At 38.2% G+C, this 20,000-nt stretch overlaps 1 protein-coding gene across 3 annotated transcripts in view; it reads left to right on the plus strand.

Moving 5' to 3' along the window:
* LOC144963188 (cocaine esterase-like) overlaps window positions 1-20,000 on the plus strand; it is a 37,622-nt gene that overhangs the window by 15,706 nt on the left and 1,916 nt on the right. For 2 of the 3 annotated variants that reach the window (XM_078896915.1, XM_078896914.1), the window contains exons 4-12: window positions 2,187-2,363; window positions 6,718-6,859; window positions 7,620-7,805; window positions 8,856-9,055; window positions 10,229-10,388; window positions 10,918-11,052; window positions 12,515-12,588; window positions 16,096-16,228; window positions 17,780-17,918. In XM_078896915.1, the coding sequence (XP_078753041.1) occupies window positions 2,187-2,363; window positions 6,718-6,859; window positions 7,620-7,805; window positions 8,856-9,055; window positions 10,229-10,388; window positions 10,918-11,052; window positions 12,515-12,588; window positions 16,096-16,228; window positions 17,780-17,918 (1,346 nt within the window). The remainder of the gene's footprint in view (window positions 1-2,186; window positions 2,364-6,717; window positions 6,860-7,619; window positions 7,806-8,855; window positions 9,056-10,228; window positions 10,389-10,917; window positions 11,053-12,514; window positions 12,589-16,095; window positions 16,229-17,779; window positions 17,919-20,000) is intronic. The other variant, XM_078896916.1, reaches the window with a different exon arrangement.

Consider the following 20,000-nt stretch of genomic DNA (forward strand, 5'->3'; position numbering starts at 1 on the left):
AAGCCATTCACACACAACTCATTCGTCCTTAGTGTTTCATTCATCGTGTTTTGTTGATAAAAAACTTGAGCTTTTACATAGTGCAATATCCACTAAACGTGCTCAAAGCGCTTTACAAGGGGTCCCTGGCCAACAGCAATACATAACATTTAGGACGAGACATGAAGCCTGTCAGGCGATATTACAATTTTTGGGACAGAGACAACGCAGTTAACTGCCAGGTACTCATTTTACACCTGAGTACGGTGAGAGAATGTGAGTAAAGAGCCTTCTTCAAGGACTCAACTATGCGCCAAGCGAGACTCGAACCCAGGACCTTCAGATCCGAAAGCGAGTGTCATACCACTAGACCACATAGCCGCACAAACGTCCACAGTATCCGTCTTCGTATAATAGATAATTGGAGCTTACATTTCAATACTTATCGTTTTATTAATATTTCCAGAGTACGACAGTGTTCTTGTTACATCACCAGTAGATTACAATAGACAGCAAAAGGGGGAAGGGGGGGGGGGGGGGTTCGTCCTTGGCAACGATAACAATCGTTCACCTGTATTCAATTTACCTGATATTCAATTCTAATCTAAGCTCATCGTAAATCAATTTAATTGTACGAGCTCACCTGCTGTCAGGACAAGATAGACGATTTCCAACACAAACAACGTTCAAATCTAAAGCAAATATTTATAAGAAAACAAGTTACAGACGATAGAGCATCGATACTCGAATTCTGATGAAGAAACAGCTTCAGGCACAAAAGATTTAGATCATGCAACAGTCGCTTTATTTTTGTAGAGCTGAAAGTTGCCAGATTGTCCAAATGACGTTTTTATGTATTTAGCCACAAAAATCTTATAAACATAAGTGGCAATGTTTGTGTCAGAATGTAAACAATGGCATTATTTGATGTTATGCGTTTAGGGAAAATTCCCACAGCATCCGCTAGACAAATTAATTATATTAACACATGGAACAATGTGTAACCTTCTAACGTTTATAGATTGATTGATAAAATTTAGTGAGAACTATTCAATAGCCGGTTGTTCAAGAAATAATACAAAAAAGCTGAGTGACGTCATCTTCGTTTCCTCTATATATTATAACGATTATTTATCTTGTCCTCGTGGTGATATAAAGCGTATTTGGTCTATTTCAAAGACATTTTCTTTTGTTGTTTTCATGGCAAAAATTACTATATGAACCTGGCATATGAAATCTAATTTAGATATTCCCTGAGGCTTGGGGTTGTAACGACGTGCACTTATTTGTAGGTCTGATAACCCAACTCCATATGAGCCCATTATTGTAATGGACATCTCAAATAATTACGTAAAATATTGTCCATTACAACAATGTTAAACTAGGTCCATAAGTGGGTTCAGATGTTAGACCTGCGTACATGTAAACGTTGGTTGGTAACAATGTCTGTTTTTTAAGATGGGGAGGGGGAGGTAAAATGACGATTAAAAAGCAATGCCCCCTCCCACAAAAAAACAGAACTTGTAGGGTAAGGTCGACGTGTAATTCTATGCAGGTCTGATAACCCAAATTGCTATGGGCCCATTGTTGTCTCAAATCAACGCAAAATACTGTCCATTACAACAATGTTAAATCAAGCCCATAAAATTATGTTCGGTTATCAGACCTGCAAACATGTGCACGTCGGTACAGATTCCTCATAATCCTACAAACGTTAGGAGGAAAACATAATGTGTTAAATATTGTGGTTGTTGAAATCAAGACAAAGGCAGCGGAATAGATTAAATAGATTTATAGATAGAAAGATGAATCATATGCATAAACATACAGATACAAGATTGATACTAGAAACCTATAATAATTGCTGTCATCGTATTTGTTGTTATTATCAATGTTATTTTCATCATCATCATCATTTTCATCATCATCATCATCATAATCACCATCATCATCATCATCATCATCATTATCATTATCATCATCATCATCATCATCATCATCATCATCATCATCATCATCATCATCATTATCATCATCATCATCATTATTGCAGTTGTCGTCACTATTAGTTTTATATTCAATATTTTTATCGGTTGACCAGGACTGAAATTCAACAACTGTCATCAACAATCATTCAGAGTTTTTTTTAAAGATAAGAACTGATACAACCATTAATAACAATATTAATATCTTTTGAATGTTACCAGAACCCAGTCCCGCCTGCCAAGTGGAAAAACATCCTCCCCACCACCACCCTCCCACCTGCTTGTATCCAAGAGAAGATGGAGAGCGTTTACATCCGGACCCACAACCCTGAGTACGACGGGCGGATGAGTGAGGACTGTCTGTATCTAAATATTTATGTGCCTCATAACACCTCAAAGGTAAGATATGACGCAAGCCGGCTGCCACCACTTCCCTGCCCAAGGCTTTCACTCCTGAATGATTCAATAAATATTAGGATTAAAGTACACAATTGATGGTTCCCCCGTGACCTTTTGTAACTATGCTTGTCAAGCTTTTGGTTGTTCCTCCGTGACCTCGTGTTGCTGTGCTTGGCAAGCTATAGATAGTTCGAAGTTGACACTACTCGGGTCTTTGCTATTTTTTATTTATTTTTTTTGCCATCCATGTTTATGAGTAATTTTCACTAAACTGTATTAACCAGACATTCGAGGTTACACAAAGTTTTGTGTCTTTGTCCGTTTTACTTCCGGATGGCAATGTTGTGAACTCCTAAGCCAAGCGCATACTATCTATAGATAGTATGGGCTTGGCTATGAAGCACACAACATTGCCATCCGGAAGAAAAACGGACCAACACACAAAACTATGTGTAACATTGAATATCTGGTTAATACAGTTTAGTGAGAATTACTCATGACTACAAAAGCAGCAAAGACCTGAGTGACGTCAACTTTGTTCTATCTATAGCGTGAATCTCGAGTTATTCAATCAACATGCAGTGCATACACTCTTGGTAGTGTGCGCTTGGCTAAGAAGATCAAAACATTGAAATCAGGAAGTATAACGGACCAACACAGAAAACTATGTGTAACCTTAAACAGTTTCTACTCATTAACGCGGATGGCAAAAAACAAAAAACAATAACAAAGGCCGGGGTGACGTCAACTTCGTTCTATCTTTGGAAAATCACGTCAATACTCTTCAACAGTCGTGACGTCACTTCCTTCCTAATGACGCATGGTAACTTAGTAACACTGGCTCTAAACTAGAGGAACAATTGCGGACACCCGTATGAAATATTTCTCCGGCGAGCATAACATCGTATCCAGAGGGAAAAAAACATAAATTTGATCATGTTTTGACTTTTACACATTCTGATCACAAGGCATATGAAAAGTTCTAGCCAGCATGAAGAATAAAAGGACATAATTTTCTCTATTTAGAACCAAGATGGCCGCCGTTGCCGAGCGGCGTGACATCAGACTACTGAATCTAATTATCGTGCATTTTAAACAGTTGAATTAACATTTCGACCTCTCATTGGTTTTATTTTTTACTCGAAATTTTAAGATCAAGTATTTTGCTCTTGATATCAAACGGCGACCGTGACTCAAAGACCCATAGCCATCCTAAGTATAATAATGTAAACAATGACAGTGATTGGTATACAGAGCGAACGACACTGGTTTTACTTTCGATGGCACGTCGTGTCTAGATAAAAATACCCACTGTTCTACCGCTTGATAAATAGAACCAACACAGAAAACAATGTGTAAATTTAAACGTTCATAATTTGATAGAGAAAATTGTAATAACTAGTCAACCATTTGACTGAAAAGAAACAATAACAATGATCAGAGAGAGGTCGATTTAACTCACGTGATTTTTTATAAACAATCAACTATGTTTGTCCGACATCGTTTAAAAGTGTGTCACAAATTCCATGATTTGATTGGTCAAAAATCTACTGGTTAATTGGCAGTGAATGTTTGATTGGTCGATGATTAGTTACGCTCCAACCATCCATTTTTGGCGTTATCTGTATAACATTATGATATCACTGTTATGTAGGCTGCAAGATTGTTACATCAAATATATAATTTTATCCGACATCCCTGTCAGAACCATGAACCGAAGGGCTAGAGCTCAGGTGGTCGCTAGTTCGGACAAGGAAGAATCAGAACCATGTGCGACGATAATTTGGTCTTTTGGTATAACACTCGTTTTTGGAATGGTAGGTCGAGGGTTAGGATCCTGCCGTCGCATAGTTGATTCCTTGGGAAAGGCTACTTACTCACGTTCTGTTACCGTACTCGGGTGTAAAATCAGTACGTGACCATTAATTGCGTTGTCTCTGTCGGGGGGGAAAAAAAAGATTGTAATATCGCCATAATATCTCAACCTCATTGTTGTGCGTTGTTGTTGATTCAAATAAAGAACATAAAATTCCAAACACGGAACGTTTCGGTCTCAACAGCCTTCTTCGACCAATAATACAAGCATGACTTCATTTTATCACTTTAAATACGAACTGACTGCAGAACTGTATTATGCACATCTTGCCAGAAAATAATCACACGTTTTTGAATTCTTATTGGTCGACATAATTTGTATTATTTTTGTTGTTCCGTGTTTGATATTAAGTTCTCTTTTGAAGCTGTTATAGATAGTATGCGCTTTGCCTAGAAACTCAAAACATTGCCATCCGGAAGTATAACGGACCAACGCACAACACTATGCTTAAACTTGAACGTTTATAGTCTGGTTAACAGATACAGTTTAGTGAGAATTACTCATAAACGTGGATGGCAAAAAATGACAACAAAGATCTGAGTGATGTCAAGTTCATTCTACCTATAATATTCACTTTTGTTCAATGCTTATTTAAAAACACACAACAGCTTCTAGAAGCTTAGTATTCATATGGGAGGTGGTGGGATGCAAATAAATGTGTTTTCGTCAGTTTTTTACAATTTTCTTATAACAGTAGGGAACAAAAGTATGACGTCAAAATACTAGTTCCAATCACATAAGAAGTTCAAGGCCATAAGATGCAAAAGGCACACTGTGCCCATCACCGCAAATCTTATACACATTAATGTTACCTATCAATCCTCCCGGTGTTTTTTGTGTTAGATAGTATGCGCTTGGCTAAGAAGCTCACAACATTGCCATCCGGAAGTTTAACGGACCAACACACAAAACTATGTGTAACCTTGGACGTTTATAGTCTGGTTAATACAGTTTAATGAGGATTCGATTGAATAGTCTGATGTCACGTCGCCCAGCAACGGCGGCCATCGTGGTTCTAAACAAAGAAAATCGGTACTTTTTATTTTCATGCTGGCTAGAACTTTTTATATGTCTTGTGATCAGAATGTGTAAAAGTCAAAACATGATCATATTTATAATGTTTATTTTTTTCTCTGGATAATATGCTCGTCGGAGAAATATTTCATAAGGGCGCCCGCCATTGTTCCGATAGTTTAGAGCCAGTTACTAAGTTACCATGCGTCATTACGAGGGAAGTGACGTCATGATTGTTGAAGCGTATTTCTCTAAACTCTACTTTTGCATATGGTAAAAAGCAATGACAAAGAGCTGAGTGACGTCAACTTCATGCAATATATATGTGGGAAACGTGCTGAAATAAGGTTGGGTCTGTGATGTCTATTAATGTCAAGCGTTAATTTGTTCCATTCAAGTATTGTTCATTGTTCGAAGAAAAAAGCTACATTTGTATGTTTTTGTTCTTGCAAACGGCTGGTGGAATTTGTTGGTGTGATGAAGTCTGGTTGAGTATCTGTTTTTTATACGCTTCAACAGTCATGACGTCACTCCCCTCGTAATGACGCATGGTAACTTAGTAACTGGCTCTAAACTATCGGAACAATGGCGATATGAAATATGAAATGTTTCTCCGACGAGCATAAAAGCGTATCCAGATGGAAAAAAAAACATTATAAATCTGATCATGTTTTACTTTTACAAATTTTGATCACAAGACATATGAAAACTAGCCAGGATGAAGAATAAAAAATACAGATTTTCTTTGTTTAGAACCAAGATGACCGCCGTTGCTGGGCGACGTGACATCATACTATTGAATCCAATTGTTAATGTAGATTATGATGTTTATCATGACTGATTGTTTGCTTTTGACTGTTTTGTGAAGTAGATGTATGCGCGCGTTCTCTCTCCGAGACTGGAGTGTTGGCCATCTTAGTGTGTCAAGCGTGAAACCAGTTCACCAAAGGAATGGATGTCTGCCTTGTGCGTCTGATCTTCTGATTTCAGAATGATTGTATCTTATTTTCTCGTCTTAATAAATGTTAGTCGTCAATAAAGATCATCCTTACTAGTTCTTTCACGCCTCACAATCCAAAGATTCTGTCTATAGATAGAATGAAGTTGACGTCACTCGGGTCTTTGCTATTGTTTTGTTTTTTTTGTTTGTTTTTTTTTTTTTTGCCATCTACGTTTATGAGCAATTCTCACTTAACTGTATTATCCAGACTATAAATGTTCATGTTACACAGCCAAGCGCATACTATATCTATACATTCCGCTCGTAAAATTGTTATGCCACAGTATGATTCAATACGTAACATATTCATTGTTTATTCATTGTACTGCAGAACTTGTGACGCACTTTCAAAGGGTGGAGTTGAGAGCCGGAAGATAAGAAGGTGTGACGTCATAACTTCTCTGTCCTATTAGGAGGACAATCGATGTGAATTATTTCCCTTTCTTTCCAATGTTTTTCTTCAGAAAAGGGCGCCCCTTCCCGTGTTGATACACGTCCACGGGGGGTCCAATATGGTGGGGATGGGTGCCATGTTCCATGGCGATGTCTTGGCGTCTACGGGGAACATCATTGTCATTACATTCAACTACAGAATGGGATCTTTTGGTTCGTGCTTGGTTTTCTTATTTTCCCTACCAACTTTACACTTTATCGTTATATATTCTATGAGAATTCCTCTTCATTACCCACCTCTTCTTGCTCATCATCAACATCATGCGGCGGCTATGTGTTCTAGTGGTATGACACTCGCTTTCGAATCGGAAGGTCCTGGGTTTGAGCCTCGCTCAGCGCATAGTTGAGTCATTGGAGAAGGCTCTTTACTCACAATATCTCATCGTACTCGGGTGCAAGAATGAGTACCTGGCCGTTAACAGCGTTGTGTCTGTCCGAATAGATTGTAACATTGCCTAACAGCGTCTTGTCCCGTCCTAAATGTTAAATGTTGCTGTTGGCCAGGGAGCCCTTGTACATCGCTTTGAGCACATCTCGTAGATATTGCGCTATATAAAAGAGCTCAAAGATCAATCATCACCATCATCAGTATCGCCATCATCATCATTATCATCATCATCATCATCATCATCATCATCATCATCATCATCATCATCATCATCATCATCATCATCATCATCATCGTCGTCGTCGTCGTCATCATCATCACCATCAACACCATACTCATCATCATCGAATCGAATCTTATCAAAAGGGAGCATTTAGTTTGGATTTGTTGAAATGGAAGTAAGAGGATGCGACCACGACCATTTGGGTTCGATGTTCCCACGACCTGCTTGGTTTCTGATGGTCCCTTGGACTTCCCCATACGTTTCCAACTGCCAATTTATCTTCCCTATGGAAACTTTTTCAGGGTTTCTCTACATGCCACAACTGGGTCTGATGGGAAATTACGGACTCTTCGATCAGAACTTGGTTTTTCATTGGGTCAAGGACAACATCGCCGCCTTTGGTGGTGACCCTGGCCGAGTAACAATTCAAGGTCATAGCGCAGGCGCTGTTGATGTAGGTCACCACGTGCTGTCCCCGATGGCTAAAGGTGAGCGTGACATACTAGTTCGTTGTTATGCATCTTTTAATCTTAATGTTTTGTTTAGTTGGGTTTTTTTAGTTAGTTTTGTCTTGTTTAAATTTGTTTGTTTTTGTCTTTGTATTTTTGTTGGGATTTTTTACGGAGGGGGTTCTTCTATTTAGTCCATAGCTTCAACCACTAAGAAGTAACAGTCTTTACTTTGTGACAATCTTTAAGTACTCATAAGATCAGTTCCCAAATTAGTGGGGTTTTTTAATAATAAGGGACATGGTATTGTTTGGATGACTTCTTTTACGTTTAGCCTATCAGTAGTATCTATGTAGAAGAAAATTTACATTCATGTTCATAGGAATAACCTACCTCAATGAGATTGCAATGTCTGTGTTATGATGGGTGTAGGCTTGGACCAACTTGATATTTTGAGCACCCCACAGTGATACTTGTGGAAAGTAAAAAAATCTTGGCTCTTTTCGGCGAGAGTTTAAAATATCTTACTTACTTACTTTCTTACTTATTTACTAACTTTCCAACTTACTTACTTCACCCCTCTTCACTCCTTGTGGAACATAGAGGCCTCTACGAGCGTCCGCCATCTTCTTCTGTCCTTGACGATCTTTGTGGTAGCTTCCCAGGTGAGGCCGGTCATTTTCATTTCTTCTAACAGTGAGCGCCTCCATTTTTATTTTGGACCCAACCCCCTTTTGTGTCCCTTAGGTGTTACAATCAAGGGACTGGCGTTAAGTTATCTAAACCATTTTAACCCTTTACTTACCAGCCATTTTCAGAATTTTCCGCAAAATTTCACACCTACCCAACACAAAAATAGTTTTTTCTTACTCAAACAGAAAAGCAACAAATACATTCTTTGCATAATATTGGTCAGCAAAATGAACTCTACAACACAGTGCCACGTTTTTATAGCTATAATAAAACATTTTTTCTTTAAATTGTGTGATTTACAAAATAAATCTGAATGATAAAAGTGCAAGTTGGATCGTAACGAGTGTGACGATTTTCCTATGGTGGTAAGGAGATGGTTAATTCGAACACTTTCAGGTTTGTTTCAAAGTGCTATATTGATGAGTGGATCTCCTACTGCTGACTGGGCTGTCACGTTCGATTCCAACGAGGAGCAAGACGAAAGACGGCGTCGCAATAATCTCAGACTCCTTGACTGTGCGGACAGAAACAAGGAAGACACGATTAAATGTCTGCTCACAATGGCTGCTGAAAAACTCACCAACACAACACTGGAGGTAGGTTTGGCATGGGTTAGAAATCATGTGTGCCGCTGTACAAAAAAAAAAGACGGATTTAAGATATGACCTAACCTTGCAAATTCTCTCAAACCCGGAGCTTCTGGAAGTTAAAGAACAATGCCAAAACTGTGGAATCTTCATAATGTTGATTTTACAGAATATCAGAGTTTACAAAAGGCGTATTTCCGCTTGTAGGCTGTCTCTGATGGGATACAAATAAGGAAACAGGATTGATACGCAAAGTGTTACTCTTTACAATCAATGGCAAATTCTGATTAGATAAAAGGCATCATGGGAAATTCTATTGTGTTCTGTCTAAGTTTGCCGTCTGCCGTCTGCTAGCGGAGACCCATATCTGCTCCGATGCTAGGACAAAACCAGAACAATCCAATCTCCGTTGTTTGACGTACTTATAATTATATTACTAAAAACCATTACGTCAATACGTGTAATAGTAGCACGTCTAACCGGTAATTAGAAAGTCTGAGGTTCGATCCTCAGTCGAGGTCGACTGTTTTTTTGGGGATGGTTTTTTTCTTGTATTTTTCTTTCTTGCATTGTCTGGCACCTTTCATACACACTTGTTCAGTTCTATATCTACTATCTATATACCACGATTTATAATTTTACAGATACATAATGCCTCATTTATTCAGGGTATATGCAACGAGCTGTCCATTGCAACAGTGCAGTGCAGGTCATCTGTACATTCTGCCATTCCACGTCAGTGAAATACCTTACCCAAGAAGACACCGCCATGGCCAAATTAAATGTAGTCCTTCAGAGCCATTAGGCCCATGGAGCCGGACTTTATCCCGGTTTCTATCGCGTGAAACGGACAATAGCAATTGCTTGCTATCCTTTGGATAGGACGCCAGTCTATCGCAAAGTACTTTCCGCCAAATCTAACAGACTCAGCTAGGCATTCACTGCTTGGGTGAACAGGAGGGTCAATAAAATTTCGACTGCACCCGGGATCGATCTTGGTCCCTTTGCGTGTGAGGAGAGTGCTCTACCAACTGAGCTATCGGGACCCTAATAGCCAAAGCTTTGCGATAATTCTCATTGATCTGAGTTTAAAATCGCTTATTTTTTTGTTACATAACATGACACAAGGCTACACTATTACAAATTTCACATATCATTTTTTTTAATTCTCACCCTTGACAGTACAAGAAAAAGATTTACAACGTCTCGCCAGTGGTCGCAGGGAAGTATGTGGTGGACCACCCAAACAAGATGATGTCTAGAATGGTGAAGGAGGTCGATATCCAACCGAGCTGTAAGACTATCATGATAGGGGTCACACACGATGAAGGCTCCTTGACAGGTATGTTCCCTGGGGCAGACATCTACGTATTATCATATGATTCTTTCATCTCTTTGTATTTATTAAACGAATTATTTTTATAGTGCCCAATAACACAACGAGCTTGCGAGTATGTGTTATGACACGATAAAAATATAACGAGTTTAATAAAATACAAAGAAATGAAAGAATACGTTTATTCTACCTCTCTAAGTAAGATTATTAGATATTTTGTAACCAAATGGTAAGATACTTCTCTTCACAATAATTTGTATCTTACTCCTTCTGCTTGAATGACAATTTGACCCAAATCTAAAAAACGTTGGATTTGTATTCATGCACACCAAAAAAAAAATTATAATTACCAATCAGCTGTCTTTGACATCTTATTTCACACCAATAAAATGCGCGAAAATATTCTGCAATCGTTGAATAAAATTTATATTCAACGTGTTTACGTATTTACTAAGAAATGATAGGGTTTTCCAATGAGAGGGCTGGAATAAAATGCGTTTTGAAATGTTCCAAAAGTTTCTTTTCTTGTTCCCAGCTGACGTGGCGGTGAAGGAGATTCTGAAGCTTCCCCTCCGAACCAAAAAGAAAGGAGACGTGATGCCCCCAGCTGGTATGGATCTATGGAAACCTCTGCCAGATCATATCTTCTCGGAATTCAAGGGACTGAAAAGTAACGTGTTGTAGACTGGATTTTTGTTTGAGATATAACACGGTTGCTGCTGGTGATGATGATGAGGATTATGATGATGATGGTGGTAGTGTGATGATGGTGGTGGAGGTGGTGATGGTGGTGGTGGTGGTGGTGGTGATGGTGATGATGATAATGATGATGGTGGTGGTGGTGGTGATGATGATGATGGTGGTTGTGATGGTGATGATGATGATGATGATGGTGGTGTTGGTGGTGATGGTGGTGGTGGTGGTGGTGGTGGTGATGATGATGATGATGATTATGATGATGGTGGTGGTGTGATGATGGTGGTGGAGGTGGTGGTGGTGATGGTGGTGATGATGATGATGATGATGGTGGTGGTGTGATGATGGTGGTGGAGGTGGTGGTGGTGGTGATGGTGATGATGATGATGATGATGATGATGGTGGTGGTGGTGGTGTGATGATGGTGGTGGAGGTGGTGGTGGTGGTGATGGTGATGATGATGATGATTATGATGATGATGGTGGTGGTGTGATGATGGTGGTGGTGGTGGTGGTGATGGTGGTGATGATGATGATGATGGTGGTGGTGTGATGATGGTGGTGGAGGTGGTGGTGGTGGTGATGGTGATGATGATGATGATGATGGTGGTGGTGTGATGATGGTGGTGGAGGTGGTGGTGGTGGTGATGGTGATGATGATGATGATTATGATGATGATGGTGGTGGTGGTGTGATGATGGTGGTGGAGGTGGTGATGGTGGTGGTGGTGGTGGTGGTGGTGGTGGTGGTGGTGGTGGTGATGGTGATGATGATAATGATGATGGTGGTGTTGGTGGTGGTGGTGATGATGATGATGATTATGATGATGATGGTGGTGGTGTGATGATGGTGGTGGAGGTGGTGGTGGTGATGATGATAATGATGATGGTGGTGTTGGTGGTGGTGGTGATGATGATGATGGTGGTTGTGGTGATGATGATGGTGATGGTGGTGGTGATGATGACGATGATAATGGTGGTGGTGGTGGTGGTGATGATGATGATGATGATGATGATGATGATGATGATGATGATGATGATGATGATGATGATGTGATGGTGGTGGTGATGATGATGATGATGATGATGGTGGTGGTGGTGGTAGTGGTGATGATGATGATGATGATGATGATGATGATGATCATGATGATGATGATGATAATGATGATGATGATGATGATCGATTGGCAGACGTGAAAATATGTGGACTGAGGCTGATGCCTGAGTTATTCCAGTCTTACCTTGGAATAGACCCTAGACACACTTTTCCCCTATGGAATGAATAAATGGAATTTTATCTTTTTTTTTTTTTTGGTTGGTTTTGTTTTGTTTTGTTGGGTTGGTTGGGTTTTTTGTGTGTGTGTGTGGGGAGTGGGTGGCGGTTCTGTCTTTTTTATTGTTTCAGCCAATAAATAATCGGTTCTTTCCATTATTTCAGACATGGTTAAATACATCTACACACCCTGGCACAATGAATCTGACCCTGTATCCAAGATGATCGAATATTCAAACGTAAGTATCAAGACGCGTGTTCTTCGTGTGGCTATAATGTGGTCTAGTGGTATGACGCTCGCTTTCGGATAGGAAGGTCCTGGGTTAGAGCCTTGCTCGGCGCATAGTGTAGTCCTTGGAGAAGGCTCTTTACTCACATTCTCTCACCGTACTCATGTGTACAGTGAGTACCTGACATTAAGTTGATTTTTTTTGTCATCGGTTACAGTACCATACTTTAGGAATTTTTTTTCTTTACGGTATAGATAGTTCGAAGATGACGTCACTCAGGCCTTTGTTTTTGTTTTTGCCATCCGCGTTTGTGAGTTGTTCTCACTAAACTGTATTAACCAGACTATAAAAGTTCATGGTTACACAGAGTTTGTGTGTTGGTCCGTTTTTCTTCCGGATGGCAATGTTGTGAACTCCTTGGCCAAGCGCATTCTATCTATATAAAAAATGAAGGGTCTAGCACGAGTGAACATTTTGATGTTTTACAATACAATATTATGCACAGTGAATTCTGTTGTGATAACGATCACTGAATTCGCCCAAAGGCTTGACCAGGGGTTTACATTTCATGAGATTCATGTGTACTACTCACTAACATTGCCATCCTGTGTTCAAAATGGCATAGCAAATTGTACACTTTGTACACATTTGACATAAACAATTCTACAATTTAATAGTTGAAAGCCAGAGGCGTAACATCCTGTTGTGATTTCTTCAGTCATAAAAACTGATTTTTTTAACTACTAGTAAAAAGCCCGCAATTTTGCGGGGAAAGAACTATTTTCATTCGATATCGCCAGAATCATTTTTTTGATTAGCTTGATTACGATTAGATGCACATTTTAATCGATGTGCTTGTCGTCGCTGCCATGCTTTATTCGGCATGATTTTAGTTTATCAGTCAGTAGATATCAATATCAATAAGTTGCAAGTCTTTACCACGCTTTACTTGGGAGTGCTTTGCACGACCTTCAATACTTCACAAATTAAAATGGCGGCCGAGAATCAAAACAATGGTAAAATTAGGACATTTTAAACTTTCACAAATCTATCAAAGTTTGTTCTAGAGTTTTTAAACGCTTTTATATGATGACAAATTGAATAAATAAACGCCTGACAAAAGATCAACGGTGAAAATACAAATTGAATGAATACTGGGGATGTAGGAGCTTTCGGAATGTCTCCCCTTTACTTAACTTATGTGAGGTCAAATGAAAATCTGAAGCGGACGCGATAAATATCAAGTCCCCGAATCTGTCTACTTTTGGTTTGTTCGGGCTAGAAGCTAGACAGAACCAATTGACAGTTTGCCGAAACGTTTAACTAAATATTTCCCATGGCAATAATTATCACATCGATGGCATAAAAACGACAGTAATATCAGCAGTAATATTAGTTGATGTTGTTAATCGGTGAAACTTGTTTAAAATTTCTGTAAATCCGAATACCGTTATGTGATCAAGTGAATTATATCACTATGAATGCCACGATTTGCTGAAAAAGCCAATCTTACAGTTCCTAGCAAACACCCCCCCCCCCCCCCCCTTGCTCAGGAATTTCTCTACTTGATGGACACCCCCCCCCCCCCTTATTTTTTCTTCCACGCAACCACATTCCAAAACACACATACACACACAAATATACACCACACACACACACACACGCACACACATAAACATACACGCAATGAGAACACACTACTACTACATAACAACACTGATCACCGCTAAATCAACACAACGGAAATAACAACTCTACTGGACAGATAGAGTTGAGGGTGTGGCCATGAGTGTGTTAGTGTCTTCGGTTAATTTTTTATGATATCTGACTTAACGAACTTTCAAACTGACTTTAAATTATAAAAGGAAATCAAGTTATCTGTTTATCTATCTGTAAAAAATACATTTCTATTTTTCAAATCTTTCAGTAGAGTTGTGCGCCGTATCAATTTTTTTATTGACTCAAATAAGCACAATGTTCTCCACAATGCTATATTTTTTTAAGAAAGGATATGATTTAAACATGCACATATTTCACACAGAGGAAAATTTACAAGTAATTCTCCAGAGAGGCGAAATGCGGAATTCTTTTTCATGGCATGCAGCAAATAGCAATATGGCTCACAACCAGGAACTCGGAGGGGAGGGGTCAAATTAATAATAAATTTTTATGTCATCACAATTATGCATCTCTTGTATTTGAAAACTGCGGTTCCTTTGAAAGGTCATAGTGTACAATACTTACGTGGAATCTGGTGTTAAAGAAGTTTACATTCAGTGATAATTCACATGAATACTTTCAAAGCGCCCCCCCCCCCCCCTTCCAGCGAACATAATTCAAGAATGGCGAACACGTAGCGTACGCAATGTGTGATCAGCGGGATTTCGTGACATGTCTTGTCCGACCTTCACGAGTTGTCTTGCTCTACAGTTGGTCGCGTGTTATGTCTTTGTGAAAGGCATATCGGAGATAGAGTTAAAAATTCAAGGATCCCCCTGTTTTTTTTTTTTTGTTGTTTTTGTTTTTGTTTTTTTACATCAATGTCTTTGTCCGAAATATGTATAAGCACCTAACGAGCTGCTTGTATCGTCCATTGTATTATATGACCGTTGTCCACCAGGGAAGAGATAAAATATAAACGTTATGAAGTACTGGATAAATGCTATCTATTATTTAACTATTTCAAACAACCCAAAATTATTTGTTGAGCTACGCCACTGAATGCAACTTTGTTATGATTATTTCCCCCACGAGAAAGACAATCAACACACCGTTACTGTAAATATTTTAAAGTTTGAGTCATATTTTATTGCAAACATTGAAAACATCAAAGGAATTCGGCCTTGTGAGATAACTGTTTGGTCTATCACTAGCGGTGTTCAAAATTCGTAATGTCACTTAAAATATAAGCCTGCAAGCAAAAAATCACGGCATATTTCGTAACTCAGGAGGAATTTATGATATTCAGTGCGCATGGGACTTGGAACGGACTATAGTTACCTTAAGCTCTACTGACGACAACTCACTAGACGCTGCAAAAACCTAAAAAACGAGGACAAACTTGAAGCCCGAGGTGGTTCTAGTGTCAGGCCCCAAATCATAAAATAAATCAAAAAAAAATGCCGTAATCTTTAAAAAACACGTATTTAATATTTTGATCAGAAAACTCGTCCTTAAAATATTGAGCGATTAAAATTACCCCCATCTTGGCAAAAACTCTCAAAGCAGAGACTTCATTAAGTCCCAGATTTGAGATTTTTTGCCAAGATGAGTCATCTTAATCAATCCATATTTGAAGGACGAGTTTTCTGGCCAAATTCTAAATATGTGTTTCTCCAGAGAACGTCAGTAAATTAGGGTATCCTAAGTTTTCTGAAATTTGAAAGTGGATGGGAGAAACATTAAATATTTAAAATGCTAATAGTATTTTTCACCTTATGGGAGCCAATGGTGTCACCTATCTACTACTAACCTACATTTTACACTTTTGCTTTCTTCTGTTTTGTCACTCCCCAGTTCTTTAACGACATCACGTTCACAGCTCCTGCTATTAAGATGGCGGATGGATTTCAGGGTGTGAAAGACAGCACTGTTTACTTGTACCGTTTTAGCCACATTTCTGCGAACACGGCTCTCCCTGCCTGGATGGGTGAGTACGGGGTGAAATGCTCCATAAATCTAATGTGGGAAATTACTGGATGGCACTCCGCAATAGCTTTATGTGTCCACCTATGTAAACACCCATTTAACTACCCTTCTATGTGACGCATCCTTCAAATCAGTATCATTTTGAGATGAACGTTGTTCCAAACAGTGATTTTAAAGGAGGGAATTTTCAGTTTTTACTTTTTGTCACTTCAAGCGACTTTATCCATTGCACTATGTATATATATATATATATATATAATATATATATATATATATATATATATATATATATACATGTATACATATATATACACGTATACATATATATATTTATATATATATATATTATATATATAATATGTATTATATATATATATATATATATATATATATATAGTGTGTGTGTGTGTGTGTGTAATAAACAATGTATATGTATATATATATATATATATATATATATATATATATATATATATATATATAATATATATTAAGTATATATTAATATTATTATTCTATTATTATTATCATTATTATTTTTTTTTTAATTATTATTATTGGTATGTCTCATAGTGATGAATTATGACTACTCTCGTCTTCCAAAACAATTTGATACTTAGACCTCACAAACGTGATAACTTGGAGTTTATGTTGATCTAACGTTTTCTGCCCATTCAATGAAGGGAAAAAACGCATGTCATTCGGACTCTGTTTTGACAAAAACACATTTTCGAATTTAGGAAGTCTTTTCCTCCACATTGCTTGGGTTTGGTTATTTATTTTTATTTGTTTTTGTTATGTTTTGATGTTTTATTTGTTTGTTTTTGTTTTTGCTTTTGTTTTTTGTTTTTTTGTTTTTTTGTTGTTTTTTTTGGGGGGGGGGGGTTTGGTTTGTTTTTTGGGGGTTTTTTTTTGGGGGGGGGGAGGGGGTGGTTTTCTTTTTTGTTTTGGTTTGTTTAATTCTGTTGTTACTTTTTGTTTGTTTTTTAGATTTCAGTTTGGTTTCTGTGTTTGAGTGTGTGTGTATGTGTGTGTGTGTGTGTGTGTGTGTGTGTGTGAATGTATATGTGTCCTTCTCTCTTTTTCATAATGTTAGTGCCCTTATTCAGTAAATTGATATTTTCATATTAAACTTTGACAAAATGCTAAGGGGCATAACTCATAAAATTTGATTTTGTGCCCTTGTCCCCCCTGTGCTCTTCAACTGTTGGTGTACTGCAGGAAATACGTCATCCACAACGGTCTCAATCCGACAATTTGTTGGGATAAACGGATAAACCAGATACTATAAAAAAATTACAATTAAAGGGGCCATACAAGTTGAGATTTTTACCGGTGATGAAAATACTTAAAATGAAACAATGTATCGCAGATGTAACGAATCTTCACTTCCAAATTCTAAATGACCTGTCTTTCTTTTTTATTTTGAAAAGTTAATCTAGCAACCCTGCTGCCAAAATAAATGGCCAGATCTTGTTACTCCATAGGTTGCGTTTGTTCAAGTCAGGTGCGATAAAATTAAACGTATTTATCACATAACTCATCTCACCAGGTGTTCCCCATGGAGAGGACCAGTTCTACATCTTTGGAAGCCCAGTAGAAAATCAAGAACGTCGTAATTATACACAGGAAGACGTGGAAGTTAGCCTCAAGGTTATGCAGCTTTGGGCTAATTTTGTTTATGATCCAAGGTTAGGCTAATTAACCAGTCGATTTTTGACATATCAAAACGTGCTCGGACAAACATAGTTGGTTGTTAATAAACAATAACGTGAATGAAATCGACCTTGTTATTGTTTTTATACCGCCAAATGGGTGACTAGTTATCAAACGATTTTCTCGATCGTATTAGAAACGTTTAAGTTTCCTTTCCAATAGGATTCAATAGTCCTACCGTCACGTCCTTCCTAATGACGCATGGTAACTTAGCAACACTGGCTCTAAACCATCGGAATAATGGCGGACGCCCGTATGAAATATTTCTCCGGCGAGCATAAAAAGCGTATCCAGAGGAAAAAAAAACCCATAAATTTGATCATGTTTTGACTTTTACACATTCTGATCAAAAGGCATATGAAAAGGGAATGAAAAGTTCTAGCCAGCATGAAGAATAAAAAGTAATGATTTTCTTTGTTTAGAACCAAGATGGCCGCCGTTGCCTGGCGGCGTGACATCAGACTACTGAATCCTATTAGTTTTCTGTTAAGACACATACTATCGATAATATAGCCTGAGTAGTTCGCTATGTTTACCAATCACTGGCATTGTTTACATAATGACGACTGTCCTATAGGCGTGGTTATTTAAGTGTCTATTGTGTATAGGATTCAAGGTAAAAACAACATCAGCTTGTAGCAAAAAGTCATTTTCATGTGACTTTTTTCTACCAAAGTTATAGTAATATGTTACTAATGGATATTTTATGAGTATAATTTGGGTTTTTATTTCATCCTTCCTATGACGGATGACCCGTCACAATATGCAATGCTTAACGTCAGTTTTGCTATCTAATGGTTTTGTTTATCCAAAGAAAGGTCAAATGTCATTTCGGGTTGATTTGTTTACATTCTTTTTTTTTATTTTTGTCGGATTGTGTTGACATTCTGTGATAAACTCATCTCCAGTGACAATAGGGAATGAGATTAGCGGAAGAGATTGGACGTCACCCTACAGAGAGAACGTCAAAATGGTTTTGCGCATGCGTCTCTCTCGTCCTCGCTTTCGGTGAAGTGTCTCATGCCGCACAACCAGCATGACGTTCTCTCTCTAATAACTTTTCCGCTCGTGACTTCCAATCAAGGGACGCTACTCTTCCGCTAATCTCATTCCCTGTGCAAAATATATCGACATTTGTTTGAGTTTTGCTTTCATTAGCAAGATACATAAACGCGAGTGATCATATTGCGGCGCTGCACTTCGGCTGACGCTTGGGTTTGTTTATCGTAATGGACGCTTGAAATAAACATTGGGGCGAATAAAGAATAAATAAATGTATCTTTTCTATTTCATGAAACGAGTGACTTTTTTTACGACATATACGCATGGGATTTAGCAGTAAAGGACCTCAATTCTAATTTTTTATTATGTCAAACTTTTTACGATCTGATTTTTATGATTATAACTACAAAACATGCCTTTGAGACTAAGCATGATTACGCTTGTAACATCCATGAAGGATGGAAAGATTATCTTGCTAATATTACCACAACATTTACATTCTGAGATTAAGCATCGTAAGCTCGCGTGAATGATTTGAACTTGTAAATTATATTCCCGATACATGTGCAAAAATGCATATCAATATATTCTCTTTGTAATCTAAAATTGTTAAAGCCCTAATATATTGGAAAACGTGCAATTCCGTGTTGAAAGTAAGGCGTGTGGTAAAGTTGCATTTCAGCACGCATCTTCATGGGGCAGCGTGGCTCAGTGTTAAGGTCTTTGTTTCGTACCAGAAAGGTGCCGAGTGCGATCAGCCGCCGCTGCGCTGTGTGGCCTTGAGCAAGTCACCTCGCCCTAGCTCAATTTGCGGCGCTGCACTGCGGCTAACGCCTGGGTTATTCCAGTCTTCCCTTGGAATAGACTCTAGAGACAAATTCCCCCTATGAGATGAATAAGGTGAATTTTAATTATTTTTTTTTTAATTTATCTGGTTTGATATATCAAAAAGGAAGATGTTTATATGTCTATAGATTGGTACATGGTCTGGATAGGATAGACTTTTCTGATTTATTTTCATATTCTAATATTACTTTTACTAGAGGGAACAAGTT

Source organism: Berghia stephanieae, chromosome 1 (genome assembly GCF_034508935.2).
Source record: "Berghia stephanieae isolate SIO BIC M18660-M18661 chromosome 1, UCSD_Bste_1.3, whole genome shotgun sequence".
NCBI lineage: Eukaryota > Metazoa > Mollusca > Gastropoda > Nudibranchia > Aeolidiidae > Berghia > Berghia stephanieae.